This window comes from Xyrauchen texanus, chromosome 17 (genome assembly GCF_025860055.1).
Source record: "Xyrauchen texanus isolate HMW12.3.18 chromosome 17, RBS_HiC_50CHRs, whole genome shotgun sequence".
NCBI lineage: Eukaryota > Metazoa > Chordata > Actinopteri > Cypriniformes > Catostomidae > Xyrauchen > Xyrauchen texanus.
Window position 1 is genome coordinate 34,962,277 of NC_068292.1, and position 25,312 is coordinate 34,987,588.

Consider the following 25,312-nt stretch of genomic DNA (forward strand, 5'->3'; position numbering starts at 1 on the left):
GCGGGTGTGTGTGAGCATTCTGTTTGTCATTTTTAATATATACTGTGTGTTAATTTTAAGAGTAAACACATTTGATCAAATAAAGAGTACATTTTAAAACGTATCTATGTTTTGTCTCTCAATATGTTATGTTATTTTAATCAAGTAATGATTTGTCAATAAGTAAGTTACTACATTGAGAATAAAATAAAACATTACAAGAGTGAAGGAAGCAGTAAACTCCCAGCTCGAACGTCTTCCCCGTGGTGGATTGTGGGAAATAAACCGTCATTGAGTGTACTTAAAATGTACACTTGAAATTAGAGTGCATTGTGGGTAAGAATGAGTGAACAAAGTAGGGAACGAGTGGCTCACTCAGAATTCAGATACCCCTACAAAATAGCGAAAACTCGAAATAGTGCACTATATACAGACACAGCGAGTGTTCCACGATCAGGGTTGGTGCCCTACGTAGGATGTGTACTCTGTATTTAGAGAGCGGCGGTACTGCTGTACTGAACTAACGATCTAAATACTTCCGTCACTGAAAACTGTAACTACACTGAAATAGGAATCCACACAGGACTTTAAAAGCTATGATATAGCAAAAGAAGACATTATATTTCAGCATTATATATAATGTCCTTGTGGGACATTTTCATGTTTTCACTGTAATAATTACTAGAAAGGTTTCCCAACCTCTCTTCTTATTGACAAATTCATCCAAATCTGACCCAAAAATTATAATTCTCATTATTTACTCACCCTCATGCAACCCCAGATATGTATGACTTTCTTTCATCTGCTGAACATGAAGATTTTTTAGTAGAATTTCTCAGCTCTATAGGTCCATACAATGCAAGTGAACAGGTGGCAACATTTTAAAGCTAAACAAAACATAATTAAGCATAAAAGTAATCCATAAGACTCTAGTGGTTAAAATCAGTATCTTCAGAAGTGATGTGATAGGTGTGGATGAGAAACAGATCACTTTCACTTTCTTCTTGTGTTTTTGGTGATTTACATTCTCCTCTGCATATCTCCCCCTGCTGTCTAGCAAAAAAGGACTTAAATATTGATCTGTTTCTCACCCACACCTATCCTATCACTTCTGAAGACATGGATTAAACCACTGGAGTCTTATGGATTACTTTATATACTGCCATTATGTGCTTTTTGGAGCATCAAAATTTTGGCTTACAGAGCGAAAATATTATTTAAAAAAAATCTAAATTTGTGTTCTGCAGAAGAAAGGAAGTCATACACATCTGGGATGGCATGAGGTGAGTAAATTATGAGATCATTTTCATTTTTGGGTAAACTATCTCTTTAAAGTGATAGCTCAGCCAGAATTTAATATTCTGTCATCCTTTCTCTACCCTCATGTTGTTCCAAACCAGTGTGAGGCTTTGTATTATGTGGAACACAAAATATGTTAGACAGAATGTTAGGACTGACTGGCTCGCTCACCATTCACTTTATATATATATATAAAACATTTACTGAAAGTAAATAGTGACTCATTCTGTCTAATATCTACTTATTGTGTTGCATGGAAGAAAGAAAGTCATACAGGTTTGGAACAACATGATGGTGAATGATGAGAGAATTTCCATTAATAATAATTCTATAATACATGTTAAATGTGTATTATGTAATGAAATATAGGGGAGTAAATGTCTATTATGTCATTTGTGAAAGTAATGAGTTACTTACTACTTGAGTACTCTTTTAATTGGATACTTTCTTACTCTTACTCAAATAATTATTTATGTTAGAACTTTTACTTCTACTTGAGTACAGTTTTTGGCTACTCTACCCACCTCTGGTTGCCATAGAAATAATTTCGTCCAAGGACGTGAACCGGTCTGAGTGGAACATCCAAGTTTTCATCTTGTAATTAGAGTAATTCCGACACAACATAAATGCAGCATTAAATTTTTTTTTTTTTTTCAAGAAACTGGACAATAAATTACTCATTGTGTACTAGACATATTTTTGTGCAGTGAAAAACTCTAATTGTTATGGTGATTGATATCGATATGTCCTACACAAACAATCTGTTGCAATGTAAAATATATCAAGACAGGAAAGAAAACTTCACTTGTCAAGCTATTTCATCAGGTTTTTTAAATAATTTAAAAGGTGACTTGCTAATTAGCTTTAATACTTTGATGAACTTCTGACTCTGAGAAACCAAACTTGGCTTCTGTTGCCTTCTAGGCTCAGTTTGAATCACAGTTCAAAATAGAAATTTTCCATCATTGTCCAAGATTTAAATTTTTGAAGCCAAACCCTCAGCCTTTCCCAGCTCAATTCATCCAATTAAAAATCAAGCTGCACCAACATAACTGTGCAATTAAGGTTTTGCTTGACTTGTGAGTTGTGGTGAGAAGAGAGCAGGGAGACAGAGGTGGACGGCAAAGGCGGCGCTGCTGTTGCTGAAACACAAGGCAGTCAATATTATGGCCTATGTAAGGGAAACCGAGTGCCGTATTGAATTCTGAGTGGTGGGACATTACATTGTTATCGATAGTCTCCCTCAGGCGGGTGAGGTCCTCCATAGCAGATTCCCAGTTCTGCATCAGGATCTCGGAGGCCAGTTTGCCCCACAGAGAGTTCAGTGCGTTTCTATCCGTGGCTGGGACCTGCACAAAACAGAGAAACACACATAGGAAGAGAAATTGAAAAAGTGTAAACATCAGTAGACAATCAAGTCAATTCACACAGCCTTTAAAATGTGCATTATTCACAAAATTAGTTTGGTGGGGGTGGACACTCTGACACCAAGACCACAAATCTCGGTACCTTTCCATTATCTGAAAACTGTGTTTGACACGTGTCCTTTCCCACTGCTGAAAACATACAAGCTTCAGCTTTCTAAGCAACAGTGGCCACTCTGCTTGCCGAAGTAACTTCTTTATTTATTTACAGTGGATAAATGGATTAAACTAGGTCAACTTTGGGAACAGGACTCAGAAGGGAGAAATAAATGGACCCTGAAAGACTGTTTAGCTTTTTATAAAACCAAATTTGATGTACTTTGTAAAGCCACCACTGTCCCACACAAGAACAGTCCTCCAAAAGACTTTGGCATTTCCCATTAGTAAGCACATCTTAGGCATGTGTGCACATAACAAAAATAACAACAACAAATAAATGGGTTTCTTCTCTTTGATTTGCAATTCCAAGAATGAACTATTTTCTAAAATACTGTGCAATGAAAACTACCTAAAATACCTCTATACATTTTTTTAGCCTTTCAACAATATTCAATAAATATTTTCATATGTATCTCCTCTAATTTGATTAAAGGGATAGTTCACCCAAAAATAAAAATGTTCTCATTATTTACTCACTCTCATGATACCCCAGGTGTGTATGGCTTTCTTTCTTCACCAGAACACATTTGAAGAAAATAGAAATATATCTTAGCTCAGTAGGTCCTTGAAATGCAAGTGAATGGCTTCCTATAATCAAATGCTTCATGTAAGCTTCACGAGTGGGTGGAGATCACACGGTCCCTCGTGTTAAGGTTCCGTGTTGCCATGATTACAAACTTAATCTCACATTCTCCACAAGGTTGAGGCATATTGGATGAGTACACAAATGCACCATTGTGAGTAAAGAAACAGATAACTACAGAACTCTAAATCAAAACCAATGAAGCTATTGTGCAGCGTTCCTCCGTCTCACTTGTAAACAGAGCTGCTTGTAATCAGGCTGTGATTCACATGCCTCAGTTCTTGTGTGTTTCAAATGCCAATGAGATTGCATCACGTGTGCTTACCGCTCCTGACCGGAAGCATGATTTAAGAGTTAAAAAAAGTTCTCATATATGTATCTTTTTCACACAAAAAGTGATTGTCACTTTAGAAGACATTAAATTAACAGCTGGTGTCGTATGGATGACATTTAAGCTGACTGTGATTTTTGGAGCTTCTAAAGATAAATCTCTATTAAAATGTGTTCCACTGAAGAAAGAAAGTCATACACACTCGGGATATCATGAGGGTAAGTAATGAGTGAATTTTCATTTTTGCAAGTTTAAATCAGACGTTATAAAAATATCTGTCTCAGCACTTTCATATTCACAGGTCGAGACAAAAACTAGACGTGGCCTTTAGAAAACATAATTGCCCATTAAAAGTCAATTAAAAATGATTGCAATATTCACAATGTTGATTAATTCTATATTGTCAAGAAAAATGCCTAATTGCAAATAGTAGAAATATCGCAGAGCACTAATGCTTTGTAATTATCAATGTCAAGTTTTTTTTTAATGAATTGATATTATAATAATAGCTCACTTTTAATCTGGTTTCTTTTTTCAGGAGGTCAGGTCAAAGAGGTCCTCAGACAAGGGTCAAAGGTTTAAGACCAACATGTCTCTGATATTGCTGGGAAATAATTAAACAAGTTAAACAAGAGCTCTTTAACTAGCCTGGGGTCAAGTGCTATCTCAGGGGAAAGGAGAGTCACATCAAGAGATGACAGCGGTTACAAATCATTAAAGCTGAGTTACACGAACGACAACTTTTCAAACTTCAGAAGCACAATATGAAGTCTTATATTATTATACAATTGACTCTTTCTGATATCTGAAGTGGAGAAGAATCATTAAGCATTAGTGTGAAAGAAAAGCACTGCGAAGCTCACGTGAACTCTCTGTGATCTCCTAGCACTGCCTTTGTCTTCAGTGAGGGTCTTTAATGATGTGTGCTGCTACCATTGCAGCCCCTGCTACTGGCACTCACACATGTCTGCAGACTTTGATCAGTTCTAAGATGTGGACAGGATTGGCGTGGCAGGGCACTAATCAAAGTGTCTGTATGTGGAGGAGTGGGTGAATGAGGTCCAGACATTAGGTAAAGGAACAACCAATCAAATCCAAGTTGCTAACTAAACACAAAATCTGGGTGAGGACAGATGGTCGTGTGATTGTCGGTTAATTGAGAACAGCTTTGCGAGTATCTGCTCTGGTGAGAAGGTCTTTGCAGGACAAGTGAGCATCATTATGTTCTTGCAAGCCAGTAACAAAGTCTTTTTAAGCAGAAACAGGCCCTTGGAATAATGTTTAGGTAACTTGATTAACTAGTAATTGCGATGATCTCCTGATCATTTAGCGCAAAAGAAAAACATCCTGTGGAATTCGGTTATAAAGTCGCTGAAAGATATTTGTCCAGCTTCTTGTATAAAAATATGAACACTATTTATCTTGGTCCATCACTGAAGAGACAATCAGCTTCAAAAAGGAACATAAACTGCTGTTTTAAATTACAACTAAAAAGTCAAAAACAAACAAAAGCAGGAGATAATCTGTTGCAGATTATTGAGCTGCTCAAGTATCTCAACATGTTAAACTAAAACAAAGAGGATCAGCTATGGCTCATGGGAAGTGGAGTGGTTAGACAGACCATTGCTCAGGAAGTTGTGAAAATGCCATACAAAAGATGCCATGGCATGGAGACAATCAAGAATCAGAGTCTGAATGCTTCAAATACAACCTCTCACCTCTACTTCCTCAATAAGAGCGTACAATTGTAAATAGTGGTGGGTGATATAAGCTAAAAAATTATATTGCATTATTCTTCATTTTTGGTCGACAACAATATATATCACAATATCAACATTTTTAAGAAAAGTGATTCAAAAATCTCTGACATAAATAAATAACTATTTATAAAAATAATATTTTATCTACTTGATCTTCCTCTCATCCAAGACTACAAAAAAGCACAAATGTAATTTATGACAAAATAATATAATGACTATTTGTAGCACAACTTCTCAATGGAATGTGCATTCCCTTCCATTTTGCATAACTGCTATAGAAACAATATTCTAAAATAACATTTCTACCATTTACACATTTCTACTAGTATATCAATTAAACTGATATATCACCCATCTCTAATTACAAATGATTAAAGGTTAAGGGGTGTCATATTTGTACTAAACAAACAAACAAACAAACAATAGTAATATTAAAATCAATGTTCTTAAAATATTTTATTCACCCAATATTTCACTGGCAAAAAAGACAAGCAGAATCCAAAATGTTGGTAGATTTTTGGCTAGATAAAAATCTACCACAGAAATATTTGGAAAGTGTAAGAAATGCAGTTATAAGCAACAGCTTAAAAATAAATACAGTATAGTTTTCACCTTTATATGATTCCAATTCTTTTAGCTTTAATTAATAATATGTGCTTAAAGCAAAACTCTAAGTGGAGCCTTTATTAAAATTATTTGAAGTTAAATTAAATTTCAGCTGATAAGTCAAAAACAATCTTCAACTTGATACTTTAATGAATGAACATTATTTCATCAATGTATTTTAATTAGGGCTGTCAATCGATTAAAATTTTTTAGCGAATTAATTACACGGTGTCCCGATTAATTAATCGCGATTAATCACATATACAAATATTTGCTGAGAAAGCCCCTCATATAACTCAATATATAAAGATTATACATATTAATATCAATATATAATTATACATAGTTATCTTTAAATATTTAAAATGTGTATATATATATATATATATATATATATATATATATATATATATATATATATATAAAATATTCAAATAATTATAATGCATTACATTCTTGTAGCAGTAGAGTTAATCATTAATAAGCAGCTTTAGAATACATTGTATTGTTTACTACCATATTATTGATCATAAGCCAATCATTGTCATACAGTTCACAGCAATCCATTTCACTAGTGAATTTGGCAATCAGTTGGAGATTTATTATGAGGGCTTGTTAAAGAGCCCATCAATTACACCTGCATCAGACATGCTTGTGTAGCGTCTTGGGTGTGTTGTGTCATAAACATAAAATGTTTAGGTAACTGTGTCAAGTTAAATATAGTTTAATACTCAATCTTTAAACACATCTTGAGATCCCTTAGTTCGCATTTGCACTCTTCAAGTGTTTTGAACTCAAGAACGTAACTCATGTCTGTGTCGTGTGTCTGCTGAATGTTGTTTTCTTCACTGTATAAACTGTGTGTTGCTCATACAGCCAGAGTAAACAGGTGGTACTACAAGCTTGAATTTCTCAGGAATCTTCCTTATGGTCCGTGGGCATGCGATTAATTGCGTTAATTATTTTAACGCATTATTTCTTGTAAAATTAATCGCACTGAATTAACGTGTCAAATCGACAGCCCTAATTTTAATTATTATATTTTCCATTTAGTCATACAAACAAATTAACGTTTGCAAAACATTACATTCGCTCAATAATTCGCTGGCAAGAAAGAAAACAAACAAAACAAAGGTAAATTTATGAAGCAATAAAAATATACCACACTAATATTTGCATAGTGTAAGACAGACAGATGTATGGAACAGCATACAAATAAATAACATGCAGACACAACAACCCATCCACTTGCAACAGCGCAGCACTTTGATAAAAATTCCCAAGTTGGATGGATCTAAATTACTTTTAAAACCCCAAAACTCTAAAAGATAGATCAGCTGGGAGAGAGAAGGTGGAAAAAGCCATCCATGTTGCCAATATAAAGGTCAACGGTTTATTTCAAAAAAAGGTTTTTTTTTTTTCCTGGAAGTCCCTGCTTGCTACATTTGGCAAAGCTCCATGTCATTATGGTAGCTTTCTGCACACTGACAAGCTTTCAGCTGTAGCCTGCAAGAATAGTTTCACTACCTTGACTTTCCACTGCCTCCCGAAATGGGCACATTTGCACTCACTGACCAGCAACAATAAATATACTGTGCTGGGGATCCGACGGGACACTCAATCTTTATTCTCAACATTCAATCCCTGCATTAACAGATGATATGAATAAGTTGCTCTTTTCGCACCGGGCCCTCACTGTAACAGGACCTCAGGTCTGGATTTTGCAAGCATGGCTTCCTCTGTTGAATGGCTGCGTTTCCCACGTTAGAAGAGTTCTGGACCCCAACCCCTCCCATGCTAGGAGCTGCCAAAGGAGATGGGAGGTCTGACATGAATGATAGAAGAGGGCTGGATAAGAAATAGAATGGAGAAGAAATAGTATATAATAAGGCAGGTAAATGGTAAGAAAGTCTAACCGACTAAAGACTCCATGAAATAATTTGACGAGCAACGTTTTCTGTTTTGTGTCGATGTACTTCCTTTTGAAACATGAAGTTTGGGTGGGGCAGCTACTTAGCAAAATATAATAAACACACTCAAAAATACAATACATTTAAGGAGTGAAACCTGTTATATGGCAGAATAAATTCAATGGAAGACCCTTAATTATTTTAATGTAAAAGAAATTCTGCCTCAGTTAATGCAAGGAAACTTTTGTAAGATTAAAATAGTAGACCTACAATAAAACTGTAATCTAAAACCACAAATGAGGATTCAATATTAGACCTGTCGCGATTATTAAATCACCGTTTGATTTAACTAAGCTTATCTGCGAGAAATTTGATTATTGAGCACTTCAAATTCTAATCACATTGCATTATCCAAATAAAGAATTTTTAAGCGAATATAGAAATGCCAGTCATGAACATGTTTGATAAAAGTTGAGTCTCATTTGTTTTTCTATGTAAACACACTAGACATCTTTTTTTTTTTATTCAGCTTCTCGCGTAGAAGCACTGTTTTTAGATGCCGTGTCAAGTTAAAAAGAACATTAAAACACATCCCGAGACACTTGGTTTCTGTTAAACTGTATTATGTTGCGCTTCACCTAGCCTTTTTTAGGGTAAGAATGCGATCGGTCTTAAGTCATTGCCAGTGCTTGGCATGCGAATGTGCATATTTATCTTAAATTCGACGAATATTCAAAGTTTTATTTGACAGCCCTACGACACAGCGTTTTAAAACCAGCTGCTTATGCTGCGAGACGCTGGTAGTAACAAGACCAAAGACCTCAATTTAAGGATCTGTAAACATGCGTTTAATGGACGTCTTTAACCGCTGTGCCCTGTTTAGATGTGCAAGGGTGCTGCATTTTTTTTTTTTATGCCATGTGGACATGGGTTCTACGACAACACTCGACTGGATAAATAAAAATGTGACTACATGTACACGTTACTACATTACCACGATCACTTCTTCCGTTTTGCGGCAGAAAAGACATAGGAATAGGGAAAGCACAGTGACTGTGCTAACAGGTACTTTTCAATGCAGAAATTATGCAAAAGCAACTAATGATGGACAAAATAACCACAATGTAAATTTTCCAGTTTTGATCCATTTTAAAATATAACCTTGCAAAAGCTGATCGAACCTGAATTTGGATAAGAAGCTTATTTTCGTATATATGTTTGTAAGACAGGCCTGATTGCATGTGATATTACGTTGGAGAGGGTTTCTCAATCTAGAAACATTTGATTTAAAAAGCCCCAGCACCATCAAGATACCACTGTTGAGCTCTTGAGCAAGGCCCTTGACCCTATCTGCTCCAGTGGCACTGTTTCATGGCTGACCCTGCGCTCTGACCCCAGCTTAGTTGGGATATGCGAAAACAACTGCATTTCATTGGCTCTGTACCTGTACTTTGCACAATGACAATGAAGTTGAATCTTAATCTTAATAGACACCGGAGAGCCACATAACTAAATTCTTTACATGGCTTTTTTAAGCACCTTCCCAATGCAGATGCAAATGGAAGGTATAGTAAGTTAAAAGCATGCATTTTTTATTTTATTTAAAGTTTCAAATGAGCAGATAATAATTTGAAGTTTTCAAAACACTAATTTGGAAGAGAGAGATATATATATATATATATATATATATATATATATATATATATATATATATATATATATATATATATATATATATACATATAATGTTGAATTAGTTTACCGATTCACTCAGATAACCATTTCTTTAAAATGGCAGCAAATCAAGTTGAGTCATTAAACCATTGATAAAGCACAGAGGCCAATACAGGTCTATTTATACTTTATTCAAACCAGCGTGTCTGCAAAAAGACTTAAAAGACTGCTAAAAGTGTTTTCCCTGCAAATGACAACAAAGCATATCATTTTGTGAACTGCTGTGCATGACCATCAAGGAATATACAAAAAAGGCAAAATAGCCTGAAAGTAATTACAGCAGACATTGTAATGTCATTAGTCATTTTACACTTCATTAATCCAGCTCCTCTCTCTCCTTGTTAAACGGGATTACCGAACTAAATGAATGACATGCCGCCTCTGTCAATCGGTCATAATAATATGCTGATCCTTGCTCATTCATAAATTGAATGAGGAAATGGGCCGTATTCGTTCAGTGGCTCAAACCAATGATATGCTCCTTCACAGCCCACACTCCAATGCTATTGGCTCACACTACAGTCAGTCTTTACATGTGGGAAAAGCATCCAAAGTGCCTCACGATTCAAACAAGTGCTGTGTTGCGGCTGCGGCTGTTTAGAAGTTACGTGCTGATTGCAAAGTTACATAATTTTAGGGGGGCTGAAGCCCTCCTAAAAAAGGCCTAATAACGGTGATGTCTGCTGCTAAGACACTTGGAAATAAGTGAGGACAGTTTTAGGAGAGCGTGCTCGGTGTATGCATGCACAAGCGCTCACGAGACTGTTCCTTACCGCTTCCTGTATATTATGCACTCGCGCGTCATTGCAAGCTAAATATAATCGCACTATCTCGTCTCAGAGTGCTCGGTTAGAAGACTTTGTTCACCCAGTGTATTTTTTGTGCTCTCTCATTTGTTGTCTGCTAACACTAATGTTATAAATGCAGCACTGGCCCGATTAGGCAAGTGACAGTTTTGCAACTGGCCCGAACCTCTCTCTCACACTGGCCCTGGGCCATTGGGCAGTCCTTATTTATTACTAGTCTTGAATAATTACTTAAGAACTTGAAACCATTCTTCCATTATTAACATATTAGTTAGTGTTATTATTTGTTGTGGTTTAGAGGCTGGTATTGAGAATTGTCAAAATTCACTACTGACTACTGAAATTTTGGTATTGTGATAATGTATATAGCCTATAATGTACATGGTAGATCTTGCTGCAATAACATGATGAAAAAGTAGATCTCATTCCATAGATGTGTGAGCACCCTTGCTGTAATTGATGGCGATGGAGGCTTGCTTTTATTTGACAACCATAACATAAAATAATTACCAAATGGCAATAGCCTAGTCCCCTAACCAGTGCAGTTTACATGGAGATTCACTGTTAAAAAGACAAGTTTTTTCTTTAAGTTCATTAAATGCATGATGTTTGCAAAGCCAATGAGTAATCATGTTAAATAATTGTGATCTTGATATTGACCAAAATAATTGTGATTATGATTTTTGCATAATCGAGCAGCCCTAATTGACATCATGTTTTACAGCATATTTCAGTGTTATGATTATGCCAAAAAGACGGCATGAACTGAAGGGTGCAAGTCAAGGCTCGTTGGCTGATCTTTCCCTCGGCACCCACGAAAACCACAGGAGACACAACAAACAAACAAACAGCATGACTGATGCAGCAAATCATTCTCAAATGGGAAACAAATCGCAAGCTTCAAGTTAAACAACAAAGCTAAAAAACAATGTCCTCATCACACCTCTAAAATGCTAAAATGAAAACCATTCCACATCAAATTAAGGGTTTGGTCACCTCACTTTTGATGAGACTCATTGCCACAGTGGCAAAGCATTGCTTGGCAAATATTTGGCTTTTTTACGACACAATGTAGGCTGGGTGAATCATGAGAGAGGAGGTCTGTCTGGAGTGCATTCCATGCGAAACGGCAGGCTATGTGGTTACGTGAGAAACGCTCCGCGGCAGGGAATCTCGCAACACTCTTGGCCCAGGGCAGCATTGACAATGGGCACCTCTCTTCAAGACACTGGACTACTTCCACTCAGTGTGGCCAGGGAGAAAAAAGGGGGTCAATTTGTTCATTCCCAGCCATCATCCCCCCCACCCCACCTAGCTAAACAAAACTACACTGAGCCCTGCGTGTCCAGCCACTTTCACCCATAAGTTCATCTTTCACTCATTTCTACAGGCAGTGGGAGAGAAGCCACAAACACCAGAGCCCCAGCAATGAGCCCTTTGTTTATAGAGGAAATAAGAAGTACGCATGTGTAACGTGGATACTGCCAGTACTCTCAGTGAACTGCAATTATCTTCCCCCACAAACCTACTTTGGTATTATCTGATTCCAAAAGTATTCCACTGGTGAAAATTATTTAATCCATGATCCTCGGTGCATCACCGACTGGATCTTTCTCCAGACAACAACATTACAAAAAAAGATACATGGAATCATTCTAGAACAGGAATCTTAGATGAAGAGAACTTGTGTGTGGGTGTCTGTGTGTGCTCTAGTATTCTGTTCTCCAATAAGATTGTGGCTTGGTAAAAGAGTTAACAAAATGACTTGACAGCTGGGAGAGAGCACTTTTCCTCTTACATTCAACAGGCAGTTTTTAGTGTCTCGGGATTGCATTTGGTGCAAATTGGATAATGGGTAAAGTCAACATGAAACAGCATTGAATAACCAATTTACTACTGTTAAGTGATGTATCTATCTCAGAGTAAAACGATGAATTTCCATGATTTTTCTATTACTTTTCCAGCCATTTGTAATTACTAGAAATTCTAAATATAATATAAAATATTTTTTATAGAGGCTGCACTCACAAAGAACAATTTCTTGTTCAAAATATATTGGAGCCAAAAATGACTAGTATATTCACAAATGCAAAGTTCCATGATTTTTCATTGCAATCACAATTTTTTAATTCCCTGATATTTGCCTCGAATACTCAATGAGAAAATAAAACTTAAAGGCTGAACTTGATTTGATTCCCAAAAAGTGGGCGTTCCATATTAGAACTGACATGAATATGAGTTTCCCAATAATTCTGGTAAAGATGATAATTCTGTCCCAGGAATCAGGCCTTTATTGGAGTCACTGCCTACTGGGAACTAGAATGCAGAATCTGAAAGTCAAGTTCACCCTCAAGAGCATCTTGACATATCGCAATGGTTTTTTTTATTTTCAATTCGTTTCTTGCCATTAGTGGCATAACATTTATTCCTTTTACATAACCAGTCATAAAATTTTCTTTCAAATATAACATTTTGGAAAGGTTGCATTACCTACAACAGTAGCCTAAAACATTGCCTAAATAGCCATTTGGTTAACATAAAAAAATAGCCCGTGCAGCCTAAGTGATGTTTCAAAGGCAAACTAAGTTATTACATTTTGATGATATGATTACGACCTACTAACAAACTTAAACATTTTTTTTCTTTTTAGGAATAATATTCAGTAATTAATCAGACATATGACAAATAACATGTACTAAGACAGAAAATATGGCTAATTTGTATTTCATGTTGACTACAACCCTTGCAATAACTGAAATAATCTTGGAAACCAATTTGTAATTAGACCAAAATTCCCTACCAATTATCAAAGTGGAGCTGCTCTGTCAAGTGATTTTATTTGTATGGAGGTATTTACAACATACATTGCTTCAAAACAGCTTTAACCATTTTATAAACATTCATGAAGTCTGCCACAGAACACTTGGCCCAAGAACAACTCCTAACCAAGTCATTGAGGAACTTCTCAGCACTGAAAACATGCTAAGTATTTAACGAGTCATGACATTCACTTTTCAAAAGTAATTACAGATCAGGTGCTTTTTGTGCTTTTGACAGCCTTGAGTGCAAAAAGCAGTTAAAATGAAAGTCAACTGTTTAAAAAACAAAGAAATGGATTAATGACTCTTAATATTTCACAATAAAAGCCATAACACTGTTTGGATCTTAATTTGAGAAAATCTACATATGAGCGAGTGATCTCCACTTTTTACTGACGTCAGTTTGAAAAACACAATGTTAAGTGCAAGCACAGTGCTCATCACTCTTGGGATTTGGCAGTCTCGCACTAAAACAGCACAACCATATTAAGCAGAGACAATAATTCAAGCATTCAATAGGGGGACCGTCTGGCTTAATTAACACTCACAGGGGAACTCTACATCAAAATAAAACTGTTTGTCCATTAAATGAGAACTTCTTAAACAAGAATGTATTTTATGGCATCAATTTGTGAAGGAGAAAATGAAAGGGTGTCGTGATGAAAAGAAGCTCTTCTAAATCACCCAACTGGGAATGTCCTGGAGGAGAATGCTAGAAAACACAACTCAGTCATCTGTTAAAGACACGGGCGTGGTAAGAGACATACCAGGACTCTGAAGAAGTATAGGTACTCCGCTGCACCCGAGTAGTTCCCACACTCGTACTGGAACTTGGCGTATCGGTACAGAGTGTCCAAGTACTCCTGGCGGAACTGCAAGGAAAAGCAGGAGGAGTTAAAAGAAGACAGAAATTAATTTCTCAATGTGGAAAGACCAACTTTAGAGGCTAAACATTAATGACACACCTAGCATGTGATAAATACTATCTCATTAGAGTAAATCCAAGTGATAACTAGAGGTGTTAAAGGGAAGTTCCATTAGTGACAGAGAACTCTGGAGATGCAACAGAATAAAAAAAACTGGAGTGAACAGCATTGTGAACACATGTGACATTTTATCCATAGGCTGGTCTACATTTTGGACATTCATTAGAGTAGCGACATATTACAATTTTGACAGGAATGAAAATGAGGCAGCGAGAGATAGAAGTGTCTCTTCAATTGATTGTAATGTCGTTTAGATCGATGTTGATCATTTAGCTGACAAAATATTGAAAATACATTTTCAAAATCATTTTTTACTTTAAAAATCATTCAGAAACATTTGGAAAAGAAAATAGTAGACAAAATCGAGGACCTTTATAAAATGCATGCCACTGTACATACTGCAAATCTATCAGCTTCCTCACAGCTTTGTTTTCATCTTTGTAAAATTAAATTAGCAGTTTACCCTGACTGAGGTCTATTGTGCTAGATTAGATCTGACCACAGTGAAATCTAATAGGCCCCACATTATCAAACATCAAATATCTTCTGATTGCTGGGCTGCACAATTAATCTAAAAACGAATTGCGATTAGGATGATGGCTGCCACGATTATATAATTGTGAAAACTGACAATTACAGCTTTCAATTTAAGTCTGCTCCTGTTGCATCAATGTTTTTTTATTTTCAATGTGTTTTTGCAGCAGTTGCAAATTCTAACCAATCACAGGTATGTTAGTTGAGCAATGAAATGGCAATGGCCAATCAAAGATGCTTAAATTAGCCTTCCGTGCTATCAGTAATGACAACTGATCCTAATGCGCAAGTTTTAACAGTCTGATGCCCAGATGCTTTATGTTTCACCTCTTTTCACGGTGGCACATGAAAATTAATACAGAGGGATCTAAGAAGATTTAGAACAAAGCTAAAAGCACTATGGAGTTATTTTGGATTAATTGCATGTTGCGTTGCTCACATGCTACTTAGACTGTACTATAAATACACTGCAAATGAGCAACGTGATAAAACTAAAACACTCCTGTTCTAATCAATGCATAAACACAGTGTAAATAATTGATTTATTTTGCGGATTCATTTGCTGCCATTTATAATCACAGTTACTATATCAAGGGCAATAATTGACAATAATGATATTTGTCATAATTGTGCAGGCCTAACCGATTGGGTATGATATCATTGCTTAATGTATTATTTTGCTTTCTGTAAGAACAACAGATAAATTACTTAAATCTGGAAAATTGTTGCATCAAACCTGGTTAGGACACAGTGTAAAATGTGACCCAAGGTTACTTGGCCCACCCTTTTAAACCACAATCATTGAGTTCAACTAACAGTGATGACCAATGAGTACCAGTAGTCTGATGGACAGTTTCGGTATAAAATGCTCAAGAAACTTGCTCCCAGAGCATCTCTGAACAGAGAGCTCATTGTGTGTGTGCTATTTTCTGTCTCTTTGTTTGTGTGGTCACAGTAAACTACAGCTCCGGTGCAGATGTTGTTAAGGCAAGAGGGGCTTTCCTGGAGGCGTGCCTGCATGGATTGTGTCGTAAAGGCAGCAGAGTCCGTGCAGTGAAGGTGCACTGAGGACAGGCCTCAGGTCAGTCCCAGGATGCTTGGGTGGGAGGGGAGTCCCATCCAGTCAAATATAGATTCCCCAGCATTCTTGAGGCCATACCCATGGGTTTCAAGCCGTTCTGTTTATTCTTACCAATTCGCCACAGAATGTACATGTCCGCAGAAATTTCTGCAAGCAATAAAATCCCCGAAAATTAATTTAGGTTTTGGGAAGTAATTTAATGTTTCACTGCTCGGGACTGCCCCTCCCGTTACCCACCCCCCCGGGTTCACAGAGAAGTCATGAGAACTTTGCAGAGGGGTGGAAGAGTCAGAAGAAGCACTTACACCATGCTTGTCGGCCAGATAGTCGAACAGCATACGCCCGTCCCTGAAAGAGAGAAGCATTTTGCGGTGAACAAGGTTTTTTTAAAAGATGCATTAGTGTGGACATTTTCTTGACTGAGCCATTCAATAGAAGAAATGTTCAACACTTATTTTCTAAAAGGTACAAAGATATTAGAGTAACTCATAAGATGTGAAAATCTAGTAAGTCTTCCTTGACTAAAAAGAAATCCAAAGAAAAAATCAAAACGAAAGATTTGACACAAGCAGTAAAAACAGAGAAATCCCAAAGTATCAAGAGAGAAGAAACGTGGGCAAAGCAAGTTCAAATCCCTCTTGATTAATTTCCTTATCCAGTTCCCACTCTCTTTCACCATAATTTTTGGACATCTCTCTTGTCTCCTCTAAAGAAAAGAGGCAAAAATTATAAATTCGATTTTTACATGATGGTGCTTGCCAAAGTCAAAAGTCATCCCAAAATGTTAGGTCATTGTGGTTGGTTGCCAGAGTATTGCTATCCAAGGTGTTTCTATAATGCTCTGGTTCCTACATATGGCTCCTTCAATAAAAGTCTAGAATTTGTTTACACCTATTGAATTGTCTGCCAGTTGAAAAACGTAGGGGCTTCCATGTAACTCACGGTGGCATGTCTGTGCAGAGTTCAGCATCAGTGTCAAGAGCTGCTTTGACCACCACATGACAAGCATTGCAGCGAGCGTCACAGAAGGACAAATTTAAGAGTTTGCCAGGCAAGGAAGCAGGTGTACACAGAAACAAAATTCCTGGCAATTGAGGACAGAAAGTAATAGAATTTGTAATAAGAGAATTTGTTTACATTAAAGTCTTAGTGTGTACTTGGTAGGGCTGAACGATTTGGACAAAAAAAAATCTATTTGTCCCTATTTAAAAAAATATTGTTTTTATAGAAAAAATTTATTTTTCACTACATCATATCGCGATTTCTGTTTTATTTTGATTAATTAAACAGCCATAGTTCTTGGTGAATTTAAATGAGTTCAAGAACAGATGACTCTGGATCCACTGAAACAGAACACAATAATTGGGTTCCGGAAGTAAAAATCCCATGCATTTTTTCCATACAAATTGATTTTTACAGAGAATTTACAAACATTTGAAGACAGACCTATCATAAACTTCAAGGTGGATCATCAATGGAATATGATTCTGTTGAAGCCATCAGTCCACATTATTTCAACTTCATTGTTTAAAAATAGTGTTTGATAGTGAAATTCCTGGTGAACAACTACACTATCCATGGTACAGCAGAGAAAAATCTACCAATCAGAGAACTGTTCCAAAAATATATTGGAATATTTAGCAATAATCCTAAACTATAACTATAAACTATATTGTTTCTATACAATAACAATAACAACCTAAAATCAAAATGTTTATATATTCCCATTGTTTTATATTTGATTATTTTATTGGTAATGCTTCATGGGATTAAAGTGGGATTAAATGGTGGTAATGTTTCAATTCACCTCGGAGCTGGTAGGGTTGGTTGAATTCATTAAAAAAAAAAAATACTTCTGGAAACCAGACGGCTGATAAAGTGTGTGTGTGCGTAAATAACTCATTCAATAGCTCTTCATATTGTTCAACAGTTTTTAAATATTTCTTATTGCTTTTATTCAAAGACACAGTTAATGAGGTAAAACAATGTGTGACAATTAAGTTTTAAGCTGGACCTGATTTTGTAAAGACAGACTTTGCACATATGCAAATTGCCCCGTTATCATTGCCAAGCACTTTGAAAGGTCAGCAGCAACAGGGTCGTTATTTTTTTTTACTTTGAGCGCAGACAGAAGTGCAATGCTGATGCTTCACTCTATAAGGCTCAATGTATTTTGCAACAAGTCACGTGGAAGCCCACATCAGATAAGAAGATAGACAAACAAACAAAACAAACACCCAGAATCTCTTCATCAGGTAAGCAGGGGTGAAGATCTACTGCTACTTGTGTGATGGTGTATCATTGGGTTTTGGCAAAATACTCGGCAAAGGGGGAGCTGGTAGCCATGCTTACCGCACGACCACCTCCGCCAAATGTGGCCCGCCTCTAAAGAACTCGGCAAATGAAGTTGTGCGTCACCGCATGCTCCAGACAGAAAAAGGAGGTTGCAAGTTTATTTTATTTGTGGGGAGGTTCAAAGGCTGTTTATAAAGGCGTTCTCCTGCAGGACTGCTTCTGTTCCATTATACTGTCATCTGACAGATGCTGGGACTCTGGATGGAGACTAGGGGTGGGAACCAGCAAGGACCTGCAGAAACTATATGATATCATTATTGGTGTTTTGGTACAATAATATTGCTATTCTTTATGTTTGGGGTATTGTCATTCAGGGTGCACATATCTTACAGCCCGATAACAGAGAAAATTTAATAACCATATTTTTGCACCAACAGTGGAATTAATGACAATATTTTTGCCAATAATTGGTTACCATTTATTTGCTTGCAGCAGAGAATCTCAGACTGCTTGTGGCTTCACTCACCCTTTGTCAGGCAGTCTCAAGCATATTATGTCACTTTAAGATAATTTCTAAATCTATGCAGTGTTCAATATTTAGGGGCTTGTTTTATTCAGGATCATCTGTTGGAAGGAAGGCTATGCCGTTCTCCATACTCTGTTCATGTTTCATTCAGTTTATGTTTCATCGTGGCCGATACCAATGGGCTATCAGTATCGGCCACAATAACCTGTGAATTATCAGTTATCATCCCAGAAATATAATTTTGCTGCATTCCTTGTTCCAACAAGCAGATTAGCTGTATGGAAAAACTTGCAGTTTAGCACATCTTGACAAAGGAAACAAGTTATCAACTCATCCTGTGAATGCATTTTGTTAGACGTTTACATTTTGTGGTGGCCAGTGGCTATTTTTATCAATTTATTAGTGTGAAAAAATGTAACCGAACAAATTAAATTTTTGGCGTTACAATATCAATACAGCATCACGAGGTCAAATACCACGATACTTCAAAATTATGACTTTTCTACCTGCTTTAATGGAGAAAAGCTACTCCTGCTGTCCTTATTGAAAATGTTCGCATTCGGCGACCCCCTCACTTAGTATCTCCCATAACTATTTACTGCCTGTCAGTCTATGTGCGTCTGTCTGCCAAAGAGAATATTAGCCTATATCTTTACCCTGTAAGCTATCACCACCTCCCATTTGGACTAAAATAAAGAACAGGCAGACCAGCCCTCACCATGCAGGGCAATGCAACTGGTGCTGAGGGAACTGAGAAGACTCTCCCCTCTGCCATTCAGTGCAGCTCATCCATCCATCACCCTCAGCCCATTATAGAAAGAATCCATCACCACTCCATATGTTCCAGCACACTTGAGCAATGGTCCTGACAGATTTTCAAACATGATTTCACCTGCTAATAACATCCGCTCTATATCCGACATTGTCAGAGAGCCAACACTGTAAACATCAGACTGACGCAGTAAAAAAAAAAAAAGCAATGAAATGTGCAAACAAACAAAGGAACAAATAAAGACGAGTCCTGATCTGCACTTCCTGGTGGCGTGTCGGCCTGTGAAACTCCAGACACCAAAAAATGCCCTCCGAAACCGAAATATTCAGATAGAACGACTAAACTTCAAAGTGGCTTGTTAATGAAGAGCAGACATCCATTTGAGTGGGTTAATTAAGACTGTGCCTGGTTCTAAGGCCACAAACTTAATCCTGAACTGTGATAAAAACATGTTTGGGAGAAATGAAAAGCAAACTGGTGTTTAAAGATGTCTAGGGAAGGCAATACCACCAACTGAGATTTCTCACTGTAGAGACACCACAAAAACACACTGGTAGCCTGATAAAATATATAGAAGTATGGTGCGGTATTAGCACTAGTCAAAGCGACCAATTAAACAAAAACTAAATGCAGATCACAGACTCAGCTACTTGCTTTACCTGCATGGATCAAAATTAAAAGCAGCCACTAAGTCAATGCTATGCTCTTACCCAATAAAAAAATCATTCACTCACATTAATATTTTTTCAAACCCATATGACTTTTTCATTTATCAAAAAAGGAGATGTTAGGCAGAATGAAAGCCATAGTCACCATTCACTTTTATTGCATCCTTTTAACATAAAATTAAAGTGAAAGGTGACTGAAGCAAACATTCTTACATTTCCTTTTGTGTTCAACTGAAAAAAGAAAAGAAAAACAACAACAACAAATGAGGGTGAGTGAATGATTACAGAATTTTCCTTTTGGGATAGCGTTAGAGCTTTTGAGTTAGATAGTGACTCAACAAAACGATGTCTTTCCAATCCACCATGAATCCAAATCAGGAAAATAACAAATTTCACTGTCTCTAATCTACTGTAGCAAATCCCTCCAAGTGTTAATGGAGACAACTATTTGGAAAATATCTCTATTGGTTTCAGTAATGAGTGCAACGACCTTCAGTTAATTAAATAAATACAAATTTCTAATCCATAATACACCTAAAATATCTACATTGGCCGGTGGCAAGAAATTACTTAAATGAAATGAGGGCTACCATCCAAGAAAAGCAATCAAAGGACAAAGACAGAGTTTAACCAAAATATTTTAATTATGGCAGCATCCGAAAACCAAAAAAGTAGCCTCAGTTAAACTCAAGCTTTCTGCTCTTCTGAATTTGCAGAATGGAACTAAAACTGACCATATGGCAATTTGCATCAAATATGAACCCCCATTGTGAATACAAATGCCTTCTGATGTTCTGCTATCCATTTAATTAAATGGCACTTAAGCCCGACCATCCAAAAAAGAGCCACAAATGTTCTGTTTGGAGTATCGTCTAGCATCGAGCAGGGCTCCATCCCATTTTAATGAGGACTGTCTTGCCTCATCTGTGCATTGTACACTGTACATATTGCATTAGATGAACAAGAAAAACTAATGATTGAGCCATTTAAACGTATGTTTTTAGAGATAATTAGCAATCTATACATACAATTTAGGTTACAAGTCAAGCATTTCACCACAGTTAACTTTTTCAAAACTTTCAACATAAAATAATTTGTCAACATTGGTCTAAATAACACTGCAATGCAAAGTACAGAAAGCGGATCCCTTTAATTTTCACAAGACACAGTAAGTGAAGGGAGTCAGAATGATGCTTAACTAAACTGACAACAGAAGAGATAAATGGTCATAAGCAAGATGATGTCTGAATTCCACATTTACCTTGTTGACTGCATCTGTCTGGTGGTCTCTGGATCCTCAAACACCTTCACAATTGGCTCCGTTTCAGCCTGCAGTTGCTTCAGCTGAGCCACAACTTCAGTCCTCTTCTCTCTGAGAGCTGCAAGCAAGTGGCACATTGTAAATCACAACCTACTATAACAACCAATGATCATATATAGTATACTCCCTTTAAGCATCTTTGACACAGAGGTTACAGGGAGCAGCAAGTTACATGAACTCATCAGCAAAAACTCACAGTTTGGTATTTCTTTATCAGGAAATAAATTCCTGTACACATCCATGGCGAAGTCCACCATGTTGGTGTCACTGAGAAGATTCAGCTTTCCATGGAGGAGCTCATGCTCATTGTAAATCTAGAACAAAGGTATGGAAAAATTTACAATTCCCCAAAATCCAAATCTATTTTTACCAGCCTTGCACAATCATGTCTACTTACTGTCTAAAGCAAAGAGAAATGTATTAGCCCTCCTATTGTCTTAGGGTCATTTTTGACCAGGCACAGGTAAAGAATACAGCATAAACATTGCATAGTTTTTGGTTCCAGAACCTCAAGATCATCAAAACAAACTAAATAAAAAAACTTTTATTTCTGTATACAAATGTTTAAGAGAAACAAATGCTTAAATCAAATTGTTCTTTCCATTGTCTCAACGGGTCAATTTTGACCTGGATGGGAAGAACCAGTTGTGACATTTCACATTCCGACTTTCTGGATGTTTTGCAGCTTTTCTTTCGTTTTTGGTATATATTTGAATAACATTTGGCATATATTTGACATTTTCTCAAATTTAGCCCCTAGCCCCATACTGCCCCATCCTTTGCCAATGTTTGTCCAGTTTTTTGTTGTGTTTTATATTTTAATTAAAAAAAAAATTATGTTACTCCATTAATATTCAGAATTTATAAATTTTTTCCCAATCAGTATACACTCTCGGACAACAATAAAAAAGATTTTCCTTAAGGGGGTGGGGGGTGTTAGTACAGTTGTCCAGTAGTCAAGAATTTATGCATTATGAATGTTTTTCAATACGGCTCAAAAATGTCCCAAAGGACAAAAGGAGGGTTAATATATAAACTCAGCAAAAAAAAAAAAAAACTTTCCTTTTAAAGATAATTTTGTAAAAATCCAAATAACTTTACAGATCTTTATTGTAATGAGTTTAAACAATGTTTTCCATGTTTGTTCAATGAACCATAAACAATTAATGAACATGCACCTGTGGAATGGTTGTTAAGACACTAAAAGCTTACAGACGGTAGGCAATTAAGTTCACAATTATAAAAACTTAGGACACTAAAGAGACCTTTCTACGGACTCTGAAAAACACCAAAACAAAGATGCCACGGGTCCATGCTCATCTGCGTGAGCATTTCTTTGGCATGCTGCATGGAGGCACGAGGACTGTAGATGTGGCCAGGGCAATAAATTGCAATGTCCATACTGTGAGACGCTTAAGACCGAGCTACAGGGAGACAGGAAGGACAGCTGATCATCCTCGCAGTGGAAGACCACGTGTAACAACACCCGCACAGGATTGGTACATCCAAATATCACACCTGCGGGACCGTACAGGATGGCAACAACAACTGCCCATGTTACAACAGGAATGCACAATCCCTCCATCAGTGCTCAGACTGTCCGCAACAGGCTGAGAGAGGCTGGACTGAGGGCTTGTAGGCCTGTTGTAAGTCAGGTCCTTACCAGACATCACCAGCAACAATGTTGTCTACGGGCACAAACACACCTTCGCTGGACCGGACTGGCAAAAAGTGCTCCTCACTAATGAGTCGTGGTTTTTTCTCACCGGGGGGATGGTCGGACTCTCGTTTATCATCGAAGGAATGAGCGTTACATCGAGGCCTGTACTCTGGAGTGTCACAGCATCATCGGACTGAGCTTGTTGTCATTGCAGGCAATCTCAACAGTGTACTTTACAGGGAAGACATCCTCCTCCCTCATGTGGTACCTGACATGACCGTCCAGCATGACAATGCCTCCAGCCATACTCCTTCTGTTCAAGTGCCTTAAAGTCTCTCTCCCCCCTTTGTTCAGGGACATGTTATTCCATTTATGTTAGTCACATGTCTGTGAATCTTTTTATGTGCAAACAAATACATATACACTTGTTAAGTTTGCTGAAAATAAAAGCAGTTGAAAGTGAGAGGACAATTCTTTTTTCTGCTGAGTTTATACAATTACTACAGCATGTATAGGAAACACCGGCAGTTTAAAATGCTAAACACTATGGTCTCATAATCTAGTAGGCACTAAGCATTTTGGGGCATCGAGGGCTTGTTCCAAAATGCCTTTGCCCAACATGCTGTCTAGGCAGGCGACTCTAGACTAAAAATCTATCCTGACAGGCAGCGGTCGTGTATGGTTTCTTTAGAAATCCAAAGCAATAAAAACACAGTGTCGTCGCTTCCAGACACGATCGCAAGCTGCTCACTAAGTAACACAAACCTTATCTAAAAATAAAATATAGGTAGACAGCAAGCTAGCACCTGAAAGATAACTAAAGGGGTATCTATTATTAATATCAAACTTTTTAGTGTTATTATTTGCGTACACTGAGTCATGTATTGTTTTTCTCTTGGTCTTTATTGGAAAGTGAACACATGAGATATCATGCCGGTAAGAAAGTAGCATTGTGGCTAACATGACGCGCGCACGTGGTTAAAATTACCGCTTATTTCACAAATAACGATACATTACACCTTCAAATAAAAACACATACAAGTTATACACATACTTCTTTTACTGAGAGGAATTCCAGCAGCGGGAAAACGAGATGTCTATCAAGAAAGTTAGCGATGTTGGTGGTCAGATCGTATTCCGCCATGTTGACAACAGAAGAGGACGCGCTTCAAAACATGAAAACTTTATGTATGTGAACGGGTTCTCTCACAGTAGAAGACACGCCAGGCTTCTGCATCTGGAGGAGTTAGTGAAAGTAGCAGACAGTATCATTAGAATACAATTTAAAGGAATAGTTCACCCAAAAATTAAACTTTTCTCATCATGCCATACCAGATGTGTATGACTTTCTTTCATCTGTAAAACACATCAAAGATTTTTAGAAGAACAGCTCTGCTCTGTAGGTCCATCCAATGCAAATGAATGGTGACCAGAATTTTAAAGCGTCAAAAAACACATAAAGGCAGCATAAAAGTTATCCATACAACTCCAGTGGATTGATTAATGTCTTCACAAGCAATAATATGTTGGTGACAAACAGAGCATGCAGGTTATTTCCTTTAAGGTTTTTTTTTTAAAGTCCTTTTTTTACTTTAAATTTCAACTTTCACATTCATATTCTTCTATTGTTTTCCTACTGGGCAGAAAGAAGAATTTATTGTAAAAAAAAAAAAAAAAAAGGGACTTAAATATTGATCTCTTTCTCACCCACACCTATCACATTTATTCAGAAGACATGGATTAATCCGCTAGAGTTGCATGGGTAACTTTTATTCTGCCTATATGTCAGTTTTGGAGCTTCAACGTTCTGGCCACCATTCTCTTGAACTGTTAGGATTTACTGAGCTGAGATATTCATCTAAAAGTCTTTGTGTTCAGCAAAAGAAAGAGAGTCATTCACATCTGGGGTGGCGTGAGAGAGAGAGTAAATGTTGAGAGAATGTTTTCGTTTTTGGTGAACTATCCCTTTAACATTTTTAAAGCTTTATTTGCCAAGTACTCAAGAACAAGGATTTCAGTTGGTGCTCGTAATAATATAAATTACGAATCAGAAGTAGAC

At 37.0% G+C, this 25,312-nt stretch overlaps 1 protein-coding gene across 1 annotated transcript in view; it reads right to left on the reverse strand.

Annotated features, from left to right (window-relative positions):
- Window positions 1-24,453, reverse strand: part of LOC127658397 (eukaryotic translation initiation factor 3 subunit E-A-like) — a 58,994-nt gene extending 34,541 nt beyond the window's left edge. Inside the window, exons 1-6 of the mRNA XM_052147668.1 lie at window positions 24,308-24,453; window positions 21,790-21,907; window positions 21,534-21,651; window positions 16,317-16,359; window positions 14,178-14,282; window positions 2,502-2,627 (exon numbers count right to left, since the gene is read on the reverse strand). Coding sequence (XP_052003628.1) covers window positions 2,502-2,627; window positions 14,178-14,282; window positions 16,317-16,359; window positions 21,534-21,651; window positions 21,790-21,907; window positions 24,308-24,397 — 600 coding nt within the window. The 5' untranslated portion in view covers window positions 24,398-24,453. The remainder of the gene's footprint in view (window positions 1-2,501; window positions 2,628-14,177; window positions 14,283-16,316; window positions 16,360-21,533; window positions 21,652-21,789; window positions 21,908-24,307) is intronic.
- Window positions 24,454-25,312: the final 859 nt, after the last annotated feature.